Consider the following 19,008-nt stretch of genomic DNA (forward strand, 5'->3'; position numbering starts at 1 on the left):
AAAGCATCAGCTACACGCACACACACACACACGCGTATGCACCCACGTGCACACCTACAGCCTCTCTGGGGAGAGGAAAAGGGATGGTGGGGAGGTTGTTGTTAGAAGAATCTATAATCTGCCAATAAGTGAAGTGTAGAATGCCCCTCACTCCCACCCAGCTTCTTAAGTACCACACGCCTGGTGCCCCACTGTGGACCCAGGCATGGGCCTGGCCGGACAGGCAGGACTCAGCACGGGGGGACTCACAGGTGACTGGAGAGGTAAGCAGAGCCGCCCAGAGCAGGACGGGAGTGCATCGGACATCCCGGGCTCCCTGTCCGTCTTCACTCAGACTCCAGCTCCCCTCACCCAGCACAGGACACCTGGGCCCCCCTTGCCTTTGCCTTGGGCACTCCCACTCCAGTCCATCCCCCATGCCGACCCTCGTCTCCCTAGAACACAGGTCCAATCCTGTCCGCCATGGCGGCTCCTCCCCACGGCCTGTGCAAGTCGGTGAGTCTCCTCCATGCAGCAGTTGTGGCCTCCATAACCTCCCCTCCCCACTCCCCCAACACCCACGTTCTCTCTCCGTGAGTCCAGTCAACTGAAACGTTACGTGCATTTCCCTCCTCAGGGCCTTTGCCCTTGCTGGTCTCTATGCCCCGAACCCCCTCCTTCCCCTGCTCAGTCTATGCCTGTTCTTTAAGGCCCAGCTCTGAGTGCCACCTCCAGTGTCATTAACACTGGGAGTCACTTAACCTTTCTCTGCCTCAGTTTTCTTATCTGTAAAAGGGACAGTCATGTCTACAGCACCCCAGGGCTGTTATAAGAATGTTATGTACAGTGCTTAGCATGAGCTTGGCATGTAAGAGGCCTCGATGAATGACTCTATGTAAGAATGATGTCACCTCTCCCAGGCAGAAAGTCGCTCCCTTGCACATCACCGGCCCCTCCTTCCCAGCACTCAGTACCCTGTTTGTGGGTCTAATGCCCCCGCCAGACTGAGAGGGAGGGACTGTGCCTTCTTCATCTTTGTATGCCTGGCCGTTAGGGCAGGGGATGGCACAGGGTACATGCTCAGTAAAGCGGGGGCTGAGGAGTAAATGCAACAAACAACAAAGAAGTGAATGGATGGAGAGATCAGCAAAGTCTGGAAGAGGGGTTTCTTGGAGGAGAGGAAGGTGGAGTTAGGCTGGGGAGAAGGACATTTCGGTGGGGAAACCGCATTCGCACAGGCACGGGGAGACAAAAGAGGATGTCTGTGGCCAGACCAGAAGATGGGTGTATAGAGGCCTTTGCTCCCCCAAACTGCGGCCAGGGCCAGCCCTCCCCTGTGGGACTGTGGACCTGATGGGGCTGGGGACAGCCTGCTCTCGGCCTGGCATACCTGGTGGTTCAGCAGGCCACCCTGGCTCTGGCCTCAACCCTCTGGGTTGTTGGGGAAGATGAAGAACCTTGGGAAGGCCTCCAGGGCTGCAGGGTGCCCGCAGCAGTCAAATCAGGGCAGGCACGGCACGAATGGCCCAGCCCAGGCCGTAACTGTGAGACCTGGGAAGATAAGAAGTGCTAGCCCGCCAGCCCCTGGGCAGTCCAGGACCCCGCGGAGCCAGAGTGCTGCCAGGCAAAGCCGGCCTGGGCCCTCAGGTGCCTGGCCTCCATTTGAAGCCTCAAGCTGGTGGTCAGAGTCGAATTCTTATCCTCTCTGCCTGCTCAAGGGGAGGCAGGGAGGCACAGAGACGTGCGGCAGCTTGGACACACTTCAGTGGAGGGGGTGGGGGCAGGCTGGGGGGTGCTGCCCGCCCACCCTGGGCCCTGTGGCCCTGCTTCCAGGGCCCCTGCTGCTCAGATGGAACTCACCAAGGCCGGGTCTCCCCACTTTCAGCAGCAAGTGACTACCTCTGTGACTCAGAAAGGGTTCCCCCAACCCCCCAAAATACCAGGGAATATGTTCCTACAAGGTGCCATCGTGGAAGGAGGCCAGAGGACACACAGGCGGGCGTTAGCGCTGAGGAAGAGGAAAGGGGCATGCGGAGATACCAGGCCACGTGCTGGGCATACCGCCTGAAACATCTTAATTAAATCCCCACTACCAGGCTTACAGATAGGGCGTGTTGCCCCTTTTTACAGATTGAGAGAAGTGCAGACAGGTTCAGATAGGTTAAGTAACTTTGCCCCAGGACAGACACTATTATGAGGCAGGTGGAACTAGGATTCAAACCCAGGGCCTGCTAATCCCAAAGCCTTGCTCTCAGCCACTGTGCTCTTTACTTTCCGACTGTCTTCCATCTCAGTGAGGAATGTCTGACAGGCCTTTTTTTTTTTTTTTTTTTAATTAATTAATTAATTAATTTATGGCTGTGTTGGGTCTTCGTTTCTGTGCAAGGGCTTTCTCTAGTTGCGGCAAGTGGGGGCCACTCTTCATCGCGGTGCGCGGGCCTCTCACTGTCGCGGCCTCTCTTGCTGCAGAGCACAGGCTCCAGATGCGCAGGCTCAGTAATTGTGGCTCACGGGCCTAGTTGCTCCGCGGCATGTGGGGTCTTCCCAGACCAGGGCTCGAACCCGTGTCCCCTGCATTGGCAGGCAGATTCTCAACCACTGCGCCACCAGGGAAGCCCTGACAGGCCATTTTTAAAAATTACTACAAGCCATTTAAAACTGGCTGTTTGCAAAGCAAAAGCCTCCCTGAAAAGACCAGCCTGGGGCTGGGACCCAGATGACTGCAAGGCAGCTCCAGGCAGAGAAGATAGGGGTCTTGAGCCCCCTCTGCCCTCGGCAGCTAGGAAATAGAAGGTCTGGGTTCAAAACCCTCCACATTTGTTTGGAAAGATGCAGGGAGTGCTGCAGGAATGGGGAGCAGGAGTCCTCTGAGAAGCCAGCAGGGAGCTGGAACCCTTCCCCGACAGCCTCTTGAGGGCAGGCCAGGCTGGAGGGTGGTGGGAGGGCAGGAAGGAATAGTGGTCATTGGCTGTAGCAAACACTCAGACATGCCCACTGCCCTCGAGCCTTCCCCTCCTTGGCTGGCTGTTCTTCCCACCGGCTAGGATTGGCACAGGCCAGAGTGATGACCCAGCCTGTCTCTCCCACCCCAGGTGGGAGCCCAGGGTAGGGAGGAGGAAAGAAGAGAGAAAACAATTCTTGGGTCCCAGGTCTCTTCTGGCCTCCCCTTTCCTGAAGCCACCAGGGTCTCCCCAACATGGACGGGTGAGATTTAGTGAGGCACACACACTTTTCTAAGTGCACAGCCCACACGCCTGAGCCCAGGGAAGGGGCTGGGACCAGCAAAGTAGGGAGAAGGCCCAGGCACATGTGTGGCTGCAAGCTCGCTAGGAGCCAGTGAGGTCACGCCGTCCACTCATCAAGGATGCGCCTGGTGGCAAGAAGGCATGAATACAGCGGAGGCCCCCAATCCAGACCTTACTGTCCCAACAGCTAGGATGGCCACAGCCTCGGAAGGAACCAGGGTGGGCTGCTGACTGGGTTGGGAGCCTGTCTGTTCTGGTTCCTTGGGGACCCTTTGGCCTGGAACATTTGGTGGAGCCCATTAAAATTAAAAAGCCAAGTGGCTGGTGGCTCTGAATGCCAGCTCACTTTCCCTGGCATGGTGGGTCCTGTTTAAGGGAACCAGCTGGCATTAATGGCACACAACTCATCACGAACAGCAGCTAGCGATCAGAAAAATCTGAGCTAACAATCGGGTTCAGGAAAGATAATGAGATATGGAACAATCACTGCTGAGGGTCCCCCGGGGTCTGTTTTAACAGCCTCCAACCAGATAAGCCACAAAATAGAAATTAACCAAACAGGGGCTGTATTTTGGTGGAGAGGAACACAAACGGGGTGCAGATTTTGCATAAGAATTCCCCATGTGGCCAGCAGACAAGGGGTCCTGGGAGAAGCCAGAGCCCAGGACCCATGGGACATCAGATTTGGCCAGAGGAAGCAGTGGACATTCTCTGGCTACCTCTCTCCAAGCTCTGGCTCCCAGGCGGGTAAATTTGCCATGGGCAGCTGAGAAGGTCAGAGGAAGAGGAGGGAGGACTGGCTCCCTGGCCATCCGCCGTGGTGGAGATAAGTGCTGACCAGTACCAAGAATTGGGGTGGGGTGGGAGCTCCATGCCACAAGACCTCCAGTGTCATGTGCTACATGGCTGATAACTGTCTCCTTGAGTATGAAGGTCCTTCCAGGCCAACACCAGCCTAGCTTCTGCAAGGCCTGAGAGGAGACCTCAGATGGGACTGGGGCAATGCCTGCATCACCCAGGCTGTGTCCTCCACTCCAGCCCACATATGTGGTCCCCTGCGGTATGCCTCTACCTCGATGGACTTCAGGCACTCCACCTGCACACACCACAAATGAAGGTCATCTTTCTCCTCCTCACCCACACCCGGCCTGCCTCTCCCATTCCCAGCTCAGCTCCTCAAGCCAGAAACCTAGAAGTCTACCTGGACAGGAGCCTCTGCCACCCCACATCCAGCCCACGGGGCAGAGCTCCCTGTTTTACCTGCTGGGTGTCTTGAACGCAGCTACTTCTCTCTCTCTGCTCCTACCACTTAGCTTAAGCACCCATCACTTCTCCCTGGACAGCTGCCCACATCCTAACTGGGCTCCCTACTCGCACCCCTGACCCCTCTAATCCACTGTATAATCCACAGCAGCCAGAGTGGACTTCCAAAACTGGATACCAACATGCATTAGTCTTTCAGGGGCTTCGCTGCACTTAAGACCCGCAGGGCCCTGCATGACTTCCAGGCCGTGCTTGCAAGGCTCCAGCCACCTTGCCGCCGCCCTGCCTCTCCAACGAGCCAGTTCCCTCTCTCCTTCCCTCCCTCCCTCTCTCTAAAGCCCTGCTGTCCCTTGGCTTCCTCACTTTTCAGCTTGAACATCAAGCCCTCAAAGAGGCCTCCTCTTCACTCGGGGCTCTCCTTTTGCAGCCTCTCACAGAACCTGGAACTCTTCCTTCCATGTACCTATTACAGTCCCTAAGTATATTCATTTACTTCTTAAAATGTTGGGAGTCAAAGTAACACATGTATATTATGAGAAACAAAATTGCACAGAAGTATTTTTACCTGTGGACTCTTTACTAAAAATCCATCTCTCCCAATAGGCTCTAAGTGCTGGGCACAAGGACCGTGTATACTCTCTTATTCCTCACAGAATTTCTGGTGCCTGGTGAAATGAGTAGGTGCCTAATAAATGTTTCTAGATAAATCAAGTGATTGATTGATTTCTGAGGCAGAAAAAAAAGAGCCATGAAGGAGACGCCTTATGCAGCCGCTGCTGTCCTCCTCAGCAAGCACAGCTCTCTGGGGCTAGATGCTGCATGCACAGGTCTAAGGTCACCTGAGCGGATGGCTCACCCACTCTGCCAGGAGGAGGGGCCTTGAGGGGGCAGCCCCCCAGGGCTGTGAAGGCTTCTGAGAAAGGGGATGCCCAACTGAGCCTTAAGGGAGAGTAGGATGCAGCCAGGTAAGAAGGGAGGGGGACTCGGCAGGCTTCAGAAGCATGAAATACCAGGTTGTCTGCAGCTGGCTTTGCAGACTCTACTGGCACCTGCCATAAGGGGGTCCAAGGGGCCCTGGAGAACAATGGAAGGGGCATGCCTGAAAGGAGGGATGGCATGAGGTCAGAATTTAGGATCTACTCTTGGGTGGTGGATAATAATATAACTATGTGGTCAGGGATTTTTGTGGGCCCTGGTGGAGCAAGGGCTGGGGCAGGTCAAGGAATTTGTGAGGTACCAAAAATGCCCACCAGAGGGCATGCGTTGTAGAATAAACTCTTGGTAACAACCAGTGGGCCCTGACCCTCTATGGAGGTCAACAGTCCTGCAACCCCAACCAGACTGTCACTTGGCAACTGGTTCAAGAGCAAAGGGCCAAGGTAGCCAGGACAGAGTTATGCACGGGTTCACACACCAGTCAGCTCCAGCTGCAGCTGTGTGGCTTCTTTGCTAGCAATAGTGACCAACACTGACCCCTGAACCATTCCCCACAGGAACCTGCTGGCCACCTGCTAGAAAGCCAATTACATCAGACCCCTTCCATCTAGGAAGGGACAACAACTTGTCCTCCCCAGAACAGATGTGAAGCCGATATTTGCATCAGACTTGCCACTGCCAGCATCACCATCTGCAGGCTTCTGGAACACTTCAGATTCTGATACAGGGTCCATACCATGGGCCATCCAACCTGGAAGCCCCACAGAGTGAAAGCAGTGAGACAACAGTCTGGTCTGGATTCTCAGGCTGTTGACCTCCTACCTCCATCAGGCTCACAGAAGAGTAGCTGGGCCTGAGCTACACCCTGGATCAGGAAGGACACCCTGAGCTACACCCTGGACCACGGAGGCACCATGAGCTACACCCTGGATCAGGGAGGACACCCTGAGCTACACCCTGGACCACAGAGGCACCATGAGCTACACCCTGGACCACAGAAGACACCAGGTGAGGACACCAATGAGGACGCTGAGGCACAGAGTGAAGTCAGTGACAGAGCTGGCTTAATCAGACACTATTCTGCTGACAAAGGACACATTTTTCTTCCTGCTCCCCTGTGGCATGAGAAGGTGGGAAAAGCCAAGCAGTGTTCTTGGCTTCCAGCTGGAGGAACTGTTACCACGCACCCTGGTAGACAAGTCCCTCCCAGGTACCCTGAGAACAGTGGGGACCGGGAGAACATTTTTGAGGGGCCCTTTAAGAGTAACGAGGGGTTGCACTTCCACCCACCTTCGTACTTGGTTCCTGGGCTTTCTGCAAGACTGCACCTGGCTTGCTCTGTGCTTGAGGGTGTAGCTCAGGGTGTCCCTTAGGAGAGGGACATCTAAATGGTGCCTGGCACATTGCAGGCACTCCACAAGTGTTAGCCATTATGATTATTTGCCAGCCTGACTATCACAGGGACATGGAGCTCCAGCAAGCAATGGGAGCTGGGAGGGGGAGGGGTTCAGCCCGGGGATCCCCTGGGATACCTCCTTGTGCCCTGCTGTCTAGGGTAACACACGGTCACTGCATCCTATACAGAAAGGACCCTCCAGGGTGCAGGCCCTTTAGGAATAGGGGTCAGCATTTCTCCAACAGGGAAAGTCTTCGGCCAGCGTGGACCTGGCTGAAGGTGAAGTGTCTGAGGATGCGACTCTCATACTCTGGTTCCACCATCCAGCTCCTGACCGTTCATGTGGGACTTCAGCCCTGAGCCTTCCTCTCCAGCCCCAAGTCCACTCTCATCCAGGACCCCGTGTCCACAAGGGTGGTCCATCTGCTGCGCCGGCCAACCCCCCCACGACTTTCCCCCCAGCCCTCTTTGCTTGCACCCCCTGCAACACCCCGGGGTCCCTGAGCCCAGGCAGGGGTTCCTGGCATGGCTCTCCTAACTCCTGACAAGGCACCCATGATGATTCATGACCAGCCCCCACTACCTCGCCCCCTCCCGCTTCCGCGTCACCCCGACACCATCACTCCTGGTACTGCAGCCACACTCACTTTCTGACAGCTTCCGGAACCTGTCATGCTCTCCTTCTCCTGCGTGCCTCTTTGTGTGCTGTGCCCTCTTTCTGGAGCACCGGACCCTGCCTTCGCTTCTCTCCAGTCTGTCTTCTAAGAGTCAGCCCTGTGTGAATTAGGGGGCGCTCCCCTGGGTCCCACCTCACCCAAGTCACCTCATCATAATTCTGGTGACACACAGAGTTTCCTCAGCTTCCCCTCTCGGCATCTTGAAGGACACACCGGTCTGTGCGACCCCCCAGCACCTGCAAAGTGCCCGGCACACTTGCACCCCCGAAGGGAGAGAACGGGTCTCCCCTTGGTAGTCAGGGCTCAGCGGGGTTGACCACAGACGTGCTCAACACAAAAGCCCGAACTAAAGCACAGCAAGCGCTGACAGAACTTCCTTTGTTAAAAGACAGCAAACTGCTAGATTTCAAAAATAACTTAAGACGAAATTTCTTTTTTATTCCCGAGCAAGAAACCAGACATTGCCAGATCTATTTAGAGGGTTCACCAAAAGGCTGCTAACCCCCTGCCGGTGGTCCTGCCACCAGCATGAGACTGCAGTTAGGGGCGCACATAGGGATCCCTGATTCTTGGGGGTGCCGCCCAAGGTCAGGGGCTCTTCTGAGAGGGGAAAGGGCTCTCCCGGGTCCGGAGAGGAGGCTGGACTCCCAGGGCCTGGCCTCTACTCCAGCGGGTCCTCAATCCCTGGGATCTGCCCTTGGCCTGTCAGCCCCCATCCACGCCACCTGCTTGTAGGGACTCATTTTAATTAATACCAGAACTGGGCCAACCACTGGGGCCGTGACACTTGTTTGCAGGTCATCTCCTCCTAACAGGCTCACGCTGGGGGGGGATTTGTCACTAACTGAAGCAGAGATCAGTTAATGAGGCCGCGGGGCCTGGGCTTCCAGAGAACAAGGGAAAGGAAAATAAAATAAAGCCTCTTTCTTTGGAGGTTTTGTGATTTACACACACAAAAGAAAAGCAAGCAAGCTGCAAATTTTCCAAGTCAGAAACTCCACTCCATCTGCCGGAGTTAGACCCTCACTGTGCGCAGACGTCAGGCAGAGGGACGCAGCCCCGGGCGGATGGAGCGCAGAGGGGCCTCCTGAGGCCAGCAATCGATCAGCAACCTAATTAACAAGTATTTATGGAGCACTGCTCTGCACCCTCCTCCGAGGGGGAGAAGACACAGGGCCCGTCCCTGGTTAACTGGAAATCCAGTAGAACAATGAGTGGACAGGACATGGGGCGTAACTGAGTGAGGGCATGAGAAGGACAGAAGCCTCTAAGACTTGGGGCTGGCATGGCTGGGGGAACACCTCCTGGAAGGGCTCTGCAGCTAGGTGGGGAGGGGGAAGGAGGGTGTCCCCAGCAAGGCACACGCCCTGGGGGCCATGACAGCCCAGCGTGAGTCCCCGTCCCTGCGGGTATGACCGTGGCTCTGAGAGCCCTGGAGGGCCCCCAGCCCCCAGTAACTCTGCAGCCTGGGCATCAGAACCCCCAACCCACAAGCTGGGCTGGTTCTGGTCTTATGAAGCAGTTGGGATGGAATGACTGAGGACCGCAAGGGTGGGGCAGTGAGGACTGCGGACGCAGAGAGCCCGGAGCCCTGGGAGGAAGCCGTGTCCCCGCAGCCCCAGGCCTGCAGGAGGAGGATGTCCCAGCAGGACGGTCCTCCCCTCCACTCAAGCGCGTCCGAGCCAAGGCAGCTCGGGATTCTCCCCGTGGGCCTTCCTCCTCCCAGCTCCTCCACACCGTCCCTTAAATCTCCAAGAAGGAACATGGGATTTTCAAGCTGCAAAACTAGGCAAAGTGATGGGCTCCTCTTGTCATAAGGAGCAGGAAGGAGACGACAGAGCCTTTCTCCTCTCTCACAAGAGCCCCTGATGCTGGCCAGCAACCCCCCAGAATCAGAGATCCCCAGTTTGTATGACCCTCAAATGAAGTCTCATGCTGGGTTGCAGGACCACCAGGGTGGGGTTAGCAGTCTCTTGATGAGCAATCTAAATATATTTGGCAATTCTGGCTTCATGCTTGGGGTAAGACATAAGGATTCAGGGAAGGAGAGTGATCTTGGGCATGAAGTGGGGACCCCCCCACCTAACAGCTGTTTGGAGGTGAACCTGGTCCACATGGGAGCAGAGTAAACGAGGCCATCTCAGAACAGCCCCAAATCCCTGTCTTAGGAGAGCAGTGAAATAAATGATGGTACACAGTAGGTACAATGGGTTAGTACACAGGCGTGGACAACTACAATGTTTATTTAATGACATGGGAAAGATGAGAAAGTGGGTTTTACAAAAAGCTTATTAGATGTGAATTTGTTATTATATGTGAATGTTTTTTTAATTTGTATTTCCTAATTACTTTTCTCACCAATTACATGTATTTATCGTGTAATGAAGTTGTGAGGCGACTTTTGACCTCTGGAGCGGGCTATAGGAGACCACCCAGCCAGGATGGAGAGAGGACCAGATGGAGGTACAGGGTGGGATGAACATGCCAAGGTCTCGGGAGCTTGGGCTTCTACTCTGGCTCTGGCCCAGGCCCCTTGCTGTGTCACCTGGGATACATTCTTACACCCTCACACAGTCAGTCTATAAACCTCCCCTACTTAGTAGCTGCTATATTCTCAAAACCCTGTGGGATTCAAAATGAGTCTATTGCCCCTGTCTTGAGGAATTCACAGGACTCCGGGAAGGCTTAGACATGTGACCACATGACTGAGGCCACCAAGAGGGGACCCAGGGAACTCAGGCAAAGGGCAAAGGGGAGCTGACATTTGGGCCAACCTTGGGGATGGATCAAGAGCCCCTCCACTCCTGCATCAGCTGCATGAAGACCAGCTCCTCTGACGAGGGTGCCAGGTAAACACGGGCCCCTCTAGGGCAGACATCCTGCCCCCGGCTGGAGTGTGCAGCCCTTCGCGTGGCCCACGGGCACTGCCTCACCTCCCCGCCTGCTCTCCCAAACCTGGAGGGCTGGCCTGTGCTCTCCCTCTATGAAAGCGTCACCAGGGTCTACTCTTCTCTGCCTAGGAAGACGGCCCTGACGGCCCCCACCCAGAAACCCTGTCTCCCATGCCCCTTGCCCGGCCCTGACCCTCAGATAAGGTCTGGCCCGAGATGCTGGGTGGGGCAGTCACAGAGCAGCAGGATGGAGAGGACGCCCAGGGGGCGGGGAGTGTGGGGTTACTCACAGCAATGGAGACGGCACTGATGACAGCTCCCAGGTAGCCCTGGATGAACTTGGATGCAGGTGAAGGCTGGAAGACAGAGACAGAATTTCAGGTCCACTGGGTGTCCCAAGCTCCCACCCTCCACCCTTGCAAACGGCCCCAACAAGCAAGACACAATCCTGCCCCCCAGCCTGGAGGGGCAGGCAAGGAGGAAGGCCTCTGGAAGCCAAAGGGATCCAGGCCTCCCTCAATGCAGCTTCGCATATGGAAACACGGGGCAGCTATGTCCAGGGAGACGCCGAAGGGCCTTCTGCCCTGCTCTAGAAAGGCCCTTGGCAGACACTGCTGGCTGCGGGTAGAAAATAGCAAGGGCCAAAGTGGGCCGTTTACGGCTGGGGCGAGCAGATCCAGTTTAGGAAGGCTAAATGTTGCAAGTGGGCTGTTTGGCACCCAGAGCATTTTCTCGGGGGACATGGCAGTGTCAAGGTGGCCACAGCCTGGCTGGCTCTCCCATGCAGGGCTTCCAGGCCAGTAGGAGACAGTTGCTAAATATTTCTACGGGAAAATGGATCCCAAGTTGCAACACGGAAAATTAAGGAAGATCTGAGGAACTACGACAGCAATTCTGGAGGTATTTGGTTTAAGGTGAATGGGAGGCATCTAAGCAGAGATGTGTGTGTGTGAAGCATGAGCAAGGCATGGGTCGAAGGTTTAGATGGGAGGAGGGGGAAGGTCCTCAGAGTATCAGGCCCTGAAGTTCCTACCATCCAGGACAGCTCATAACTCCCCTATCACTCCCCACCACATTTATAAATGTCCAGACCCTCTCCTCCCCAAACTGACAGCCCCCCAAGGGGAACTAGATTCCTCTGCTCTGCTGCCTTTGGACGGAAATGTGGGAGAATGGACCAAGGGGAAAGGCAGCCCTGCCAGCGAAGCAGGGGCCCAGCCGCTTCCTAGAGAAGAGAACGGTGGCTGGACCTCCACTGTGAGCTCGTCCCAGGAGTGCAGGGGACTCTGGGGAGGACGTGCCAGTCCTCTCAGACCCCTCACCCTCAAGAGCAGCCCTTTAGCTTTGCAGCCGACAATCCCGGGGCACTGAGGCAGCTTCCAGGCAAGCTTGGAGGAAGTTTAGAGGAAGTCAGTCCCCACGTGGCTGATGCTGTCCTGATCCAAGATCTGGGTATAAGCGCTGCCCAAGGAGAATTCTGAAGCCAGCGGAGCTCATCCCTTTGGCCGCGCGCGCCACACTCCCACGTCCTGGGCCTCCATCACTTCACGTGAGCAGCCCCTCCCCAGCGGGGCCCCTCCTGAAGGCCTGGCAGTAAAACCCAGAGGAGAAGCCCTGATGGTGGCACGCCACACTGTAGTGAGGGAGAGGGTCACCCCAGCCTGAAGCCTGACACCGGGTGGTGGTCTGCAATGCTCACCTTCGTAGCGTTCCGGTTTGCATAGTTGACACAAGCGTTGTGGCTCTGGTTCAGCCACTGAAAGGCAATGGGGGGAGAGGAGAAGTCAGGAAAGGTGTGGTCACCTTCCTGGAAGCAGGCCTGGACCTGGGAGGCCACACCCCTCCAGAAAGACACGGGTGTGTAGTTCACGGTAGTTCCATCCATCCCCTGAGTTAGCGTGAGCAGCCATCCTGGTTCTCCAGGACGGTGCAGTTTTAGCACTGAAAGGCCCCGGTCCCAGGAAACCCCTCAGTTCCTGGCAAACCAAGACACTGGTCCCACCCAGGCCAGCTATCCGTCTCAGTCCAGAGATGGCCACCTCTCCCAAAATTCTGGTGTTCACTGCCCCAGATGGGCCCCACTGCCTTTGCCACATCACCCTTTTTATATTAATGACTGGACAGAAGCCAGTCATTAAGCCCCTGGAATGCCCGACAGCTCTGAGCCTCTTTCAAAATACCCCAGCCCAGTGCCCTACACCACCCACAGAGCCCAGACACAGACACTATTAGGAGCTTTTTTTTTCAGGAAGACTGACATTTTCTCCTGAAGACAGACAGCTTTTTCTTCCTGCCCCTCTCTCTCTACATAGATACATACCAAGCTTCTACTGTTTTCAGAGAGCCATGCCCCAGACTGTCTCCAAGGGCAGAGACCAGGGTCCGTGATGCTTTTTCACCCACCTCACTACCTTGGAGTTGGGGGTGGATTACCTTCCCCACAGATCTGGGTAAGTCTGATGTCAAAATGAGGCTGTAGGGCTCAAGGTCACTGGCCATGGGACAAGCATCCAGTGAGGGCACCCGCCAGCCCTCATCACCTCTGTGCAAAAGTCAGAGCACCTGTAATGGCCCAAGACTTGGGCTGCAGGCCCAAAGTCCTGGGGTTTCTCCCAGTGGCTTCTGGGTTAGGGAGGAGTAGGAAGTGGGGTGACTTTCCCCGAGGGGCCTGGATGGAGAGGAGACACTGGGGCAGGGTGTTCCAACCAGCACTTGTTGGGTGCCCCCTTCAGGAGCCCTCTGCTTGCAGGGAAACTGTTACCTGCCAGAAGACAGTGGACGCCAATGTCTGATTGGGCAAGAGAAGACCAACCACCTATGAGAGAGAGAGAAAAGGCTGAAGAAGGCAAAAGAAACGCCCTACGCTTTTGCAAAGAAAAATGACACAGCCACGAACAAAAGTGAGCTGGATCTGTACAAACTGATGCGTATGATAAGTATATTCAAACTACTGCCCCCAGTGAGATGATGTACGATGAAAAAACTTGGTTGCAGAATTATATGACAACATAATCCCATTTTTATAAAGAAAAAAAAATCTCACCAGATATATCCACATACACAAACACACATACATATACATATCTCCAGGCATGAAAAAAATCTGTAGCACAGCAGGTAGATGTCCCTGGAGGTCGGGTAACATGGTACTTTCTCACATTCTTCTTGAATATTTCTGTGTTCTTTTTAACAGTGGACATGCATATTTTCGTAATTGGTGGGCAGGGGAACAATAAAAACAAACCAGCAAATAAAAGGAACGCCTTTACTTCCATCCAGCTAACCCGGCTCCTTCACACCCTAGCCATCCAATAGGATTTTTGTGAGGATTCAATAAGAATCATTTCAAAGGCCTTAAGTGCTTTACAAAGACAAGTAGGGAAATTTATATATTATCTCTGGGCCCCCATGAAGCAATACCTACACTATGTTTAAGCTATTGAATGAAACATAGATGTCTAATAAGTATTTGTTGAATGTGCAAATGAATGAACAAATACACACATATGACCAAGTCTGGTTACATAAGTGTGGATCCATTAGTCCCAAAGCCCAAATATCACCTAAGACCTAGACTCAGTGACTTTGTATTTTTGGTTTAAGTCAAGATTAATTGCCTGATCTTGACACTGACCAAATCTTAGACTTTGGGGATCCATGTGTGTCTCTCAAATTTACCTTTTGAGTGTTTGTGTGCAAAATAACGTCTACCAAGTGCTGCTGTATATGGAAAAAATGTGCACAGCCATCCACATATTGACTTATTTATTATTCTTGTAGATAAAACGGCTCTTTGGCAAGAATTTCTGTAAGGAATGTGTAAACATTCAATTCTATGCAGTAAATCAAATTCTAGACATCCTTAGCAGCATTAGTAAATCATGTTTTAAACATTAAAATGTTTTAAAACAGCGAACACACACACACACAGTTATATTTATTGGCCCATATCAGTTTGAATAAAATTACATAATGTAAATCCATTCCATAGTCCAATGAAGAATTACCTTATGATATTCTTCTCCCCAAAACAAGATCCCAACTTGATTTTTCTTTGCAATGACAGCTTAGAGTGCTGGAGTGAGAATCAGGAGACCTTGGGTCTTAGCCTAGGCTCCATCCCTGTGTGATCTCCAGCAGAAGACATGCCCCTTTGGGGTTCTAGCTTTCTCCCCTATAGAGCGAAGAGGTTGACCTTGGAGGTCCTGTCTCTGTTTAAATTCTATTCTCAGGTTCCAGGTAGTAGGTGTGAAGTCAATACAGATGGTCCCATCGTCTATAAAGGGAATTTTCCCACCAGTCCTGCCAAGAAGTAACCCCAGGGGACCCAGGGCCTCATCCTAGAGCCCCAGTCAGGAGCCAGACCATAGAGAGGAAGCTGAGCCTAGAGAGGCCTAAAGCTGGGAACAGCATGAGCCCGCAAGTGTGTGTTTGAATTTGTGTGTGTGCATTTGCATGCATGTGGATGTATGTATACACATGTGCATGTCTGACTGCCTCACAAAGCCTGAGGAAATAAAAGCTGTTTTCCACTGTTGGGAACTCAGCACATCATTCCCCCTAATCCGTTGGTTTATATAACACTGGTGTGTTATGAACTACAGTGTATTCTCCCCCTCAATCCCCTTTGCGCCCCCTGAACAGTGCTTGGGTCACCAGGACCGTCATAAGATGTAGCCCATGGGACTCGTATTTACCAGACAGCTGTTGTCCAGGACACTCACTGCTCATTACGTTGGACCCCATCATGAATCCACGTGGAGGAAATGTTTCTGGTCTCAGGATCAGAAATTTATACTTCTGAACATCTGGTTTGCATCTGTCTTGCAAACACTGGGCACTCAACTGTGTCCCTCTTTGCACTGACTGTCAAGATGCCCAGGCCAGGTCATCTTACTTGTTTTTTCTTGTGGCATGCATTTTTTTATGTGATATCAAGTTTTTTTCAGAACAAACCGTAGCCCTAAACTAAACCAAACTAATACCCAGGCTATGCAATACACACACACACACACAAAGTGTAACCAGTGAGTTTTTCACCTTGTTGGCCAACCTGACCAGCCTCCTGTCCCTAACTTCTGCCCAAACACGGGCCTGATGTCCATGCTGGGCACCTCTGACTCCGCATGCTTTCTTAAAGAGATGAATTGATTGATTTTGCTAAGCACTTCTCCTTATGTCATTTGCCATGATCCTTATTATAACTCTGGGGCTGATTCACTTTGTTATAAAGCAGAAACTAACACACCATTGTAAAGCAATTGTACTCCAATAAAGATGTTAAAAAAAAAAAAAAAGAAATGATAATGTCCTAAAAAAAAAAAATAACTCTGGGGCTCAGACAAAATAGAGATTACTTTCTATATTTTTCAAATGGGGCAACAGAGACTAGAGAAATTCAGTGATCTGCCCAAGGTTTTAAAGCAAGCTAGAGAAAGAGTCAGGTCTCCTGATTCCTGGCTTGGGGGCCCCAACTCTCTGATTTTAGGGGCTCCTTCTCCAGATCACCTGCCTGAATACAAAAGAAGAGTCACATTCTATGCCCATTTTCAAGCATCTTCTATGCACTGAGTCCCATACCGCTCCCAGTGGAGATTACCAGAAGAGATGAATATATAGCATCTAACCACAATAAACACAAGGACCAAACAGGAACATGTATGAGAATGCCCTTTATAACTCCTGGGCATGAAAATGACAAGATGCTTTAAACAGGTGTCTGGATGTGTGTAAAATTGATAAATTCTAACATCCAAGCAGGAGTTCAGGAAGGGAGAGGTCTGGCTATCTGCCAAAGGAGGCGATAGGATGGAGCTGAGGTGTGCACGTGTGTGCTCGTGGGAGCAGGAACAGCTGTGAGACTGGCTTCATTGAAGGAGGTTATTAAGGAAATCAGCAGACGGGAGTCCGGGGAAGGTGAGGTGAGAAGGCAGCGGACCACCATGCCACATTGGCCAAATGGGGTCCCAGGGAGCCATCTGAGGCTGAGGCAAGAGGAACAGGGATCCTGCCTTCCAGGTCCTACAGTCAGGCTGGTGGGGCCATGAGCACGCAGGTGCCAGCCCCATTCCCTATTAGGCAACACGCAGCACCATCTGCACAATCCCAGGAGCAAGAGCAGATATTTTATAATTTCCTTTTTTCTTTTTAAGTCTAAATTAAAAATAAATGTTCCTTCAGTTCTCAGATGTATATCTCTGCTGCAACCTGCCCACATTCCCTCATGCTGCCCTTTCCAGAACATGGCAGGGGAAAGGAGGAAAGAGATGAATAGAGAGAGGGAGCCAGTCCGCCGGCTTCAATGCCAGTGGATTGCACCTCTTCCAAGGAGACGCTTCAGGCGTGGCCGCGTGGCGGGTGGAGAGAGCCCAGAAAGCGGCTGGGACCAGGGAACGTAGAAGGAGAGCCAACAGCCAGAATTCCCAGCCCAGCCTGCACCCTATCTTGCTGCAGGACCTCGGCCAAATCGCACATCCTATCTTTGCTCCCATTTATAGTTCATAACACGACTGGGGTCCCCTCCACAGCTCCCACCCCCGGCAGCTGTCCTCTCTGCACATCTGTCTGCCTTTGGTTCCCCTTCCCCTTGGGTGGCCGGTCATGGGCCCTGATGATCAACGCTCAGGCTCTGGTGGTGGGAGGAGCTGGACTCAAATCCTGGTTCTAGTACTTACCGGCTGTGTGACCACACACAAGTTACTTGAGTTCTTTGTGCCTCTGTTTCTTCATCTGTTAAATGGGGACAATCCTGGTACCTCTCTGGATGATCAAGAGAGGAAGTAAGGCGTGGAAAGAATTTGGCACAGTGTCTGGCACGCAGCACGTGCTCACTAGGTGTTGTTAAATGTTAGTATCGTTCCTTTCCTTCTATCTCATTCTTTTCTAGTCTTTGCTGGTCTCTCATTTCTCTGAACTCCACAGTCTACATTCACAATTGAGCATCATTTAGCCCCAATCTTGTCTTTGAACACAACGCTTATCCCATAAAGGATAGTGAGTTCCTGATGGTAGAATTAGGGCTTTTCTCTCTGATGTCCCCCAAAGCACTCAGCACAAAGCTGGGCCCACACCACACACTGGAAGAACATTGCTAATTCATTATTAAGAACATTAATTCATTCTCGGCTAGAGAAAAGATCCATGATGGATTGTGACAATGACCACCGTCACCCATCTCTTTCTTCGTCCTTTTATTAAAGTCTGATTGCATGAGGCTATTGGCCTTTGGAGAGGGGTGCAGATTGAGTTTTGGTCCCAATTCTTCACTCCTCCCTGCATCCATACCCATGCCAGGGGAGGAATTTGTTTCCATGCTCTTGGTGTTGCTTGGCCATATGACTTGTTTTGGCCAATGGCATGTGGGAGCAAGTGGCAGTGTGCCAGTTCTAAGCCCAGGCCTCAGAGGCCTCATATGTTTCTGCTGGCCCTCTGTGCTCCTAACATTGCCAAGAGGAGACATGTCCTGACTAGTGTCCTCATCCGAGGATAAGATGTGAGGAGCAGAGTCCAGCCTGGGTGAGCTGACTCCCAGTTGACCCCAGACCTGCAGTGAGAAGCAAAACTGCCTCGGTCAAGCCCAGTCTAGATCAGCCAAACCCTGGGTAACTGCAGATCCCTAAGAATGAATGCTTATGGCTGCCACTGAAATTTTGTGGATGTTTGTTACACAGCACTATAGTAGCAAGAGCTGATTGATACAGGGATTACTACATATGAAGAGTGAATATGCTATCCTCCCTGAGAAAAATTTTTTACCATTACTAATGCACCTTGAATTATATCTTCCCTAGTGATACTGGTTCCTGAGCAGCCTAGCTTATCTACCCACTTCACCTGGTGACCATTGGCCCAACTCTGCGGCCTCCCTGGCTAGTCCAGGAAGAAGAGAAGTTTGTGTTTGAGCCTCGTCTCAGGACAGAATCAGGAATGGGGCCAATTGCACCCATATGGCAACTGGCTCACAAGAAAACTCACATCTTCACTTCAGGCCTCTGCTGTCAGAGTGTTCTAACCTCTGCAGAGAGATGAGGTCTCAGTGTGAGAGAGAGGCACCACCAAATATCTCAATCTGCTTGGCCAGAACTGGGACACGAACAGTTGAAGACAAGGACAAGGAAACAAGGCCTCTGGTCACAATTCTGTGCACTGTGATATTGGGACTCAGAACTGAGCAACCCCCTACCCCATAAGAAAGTGACTTAGCGATAAGAAAAGTAGACTTTTTAAAAGTATTTTAAAAATCCAGAGGGGAAACAGGGTGTGTGCCAAAACAACTGGGTGGTGAAACTTAAGTCAGAGGAAGACCACAGGGCACAGAATTGCCTTGCTTGGCAAAATAATGGCAGAAATAACTGGTCCTCCCACCCTCCACCCCATCTCCATTTCGCTAATCCCTCCTCATCCTCCAGGTTTCAGCTTAGTTGTCACTTCCTCCAGGAAGCCTTCCCTGGCCCTCAACATGATGTTAGATTATATGCTCTCTCAGCACCCTGCCTGCCTTCTTTGCAGTATTCATCTCAGTAGTAAATATCTGTTTAAATTCTATCTTCCTTGAGAGCTTCCAGAAGCTTCAGAGGGGTGAGACCATATGACATTCACTTCTCAAATACCTGGGAGTCCTC

At 52.5% G+C, this 19,008-nt stretch overlaps 1 protein-coding gene across 6 annotated transcripts in view; it reads right to left on the reverse strand.

Annotated features, from left to right (window-relative positions):
* Nucleotides 1–19,008, reverse strand: part of SFXN5 (sideroflexin 5) — a 115,757-nt gene that overhangs the window by 43,940 nt on the left and 52,809 nt on the right. For all 6 annotated transcript variants that reach the window (XM_068564468.1, XM_068564466.1, XM_068564464.1 and 3 more), the window contains exons 7-9: nucleotides 13,149–13,202; nucleotides 12,087–12,143; nucleotides 10,678–10,743 (exon numbers count right to left, since the gene is read on the reverse strand). In XM_068564468.1, the coding sequence (XP_068420569.1) occupies nucleotides 10,678–10,743; nucleotides 12,087–12,143; nucleotides 13,149–13,202 (177 nt within the window). The remainder of the gene's footprint in view (nucleotides 1–10,677; nucleotides 10,744–12,086; nucleotides 12,144–13,148; nucleotides 13,203–19,008) is intronic.

The sequence above is a fragment of the Eschrichtius robustus genome, chromosome 15, assembly GCF_028021215.1.
Source record: "Eschrichtius robustus isolate mEscRob2 chromosome 15, mEscRob2.pri, whole genome shotgun sequence".
NCBI classification, from domain to species: Eukaryota; Metazoa; Chordata; class Mammalia; order Artiodactyla; family Eschrichtiidae; genus Eschrichtius; species Eschrichtius robustus.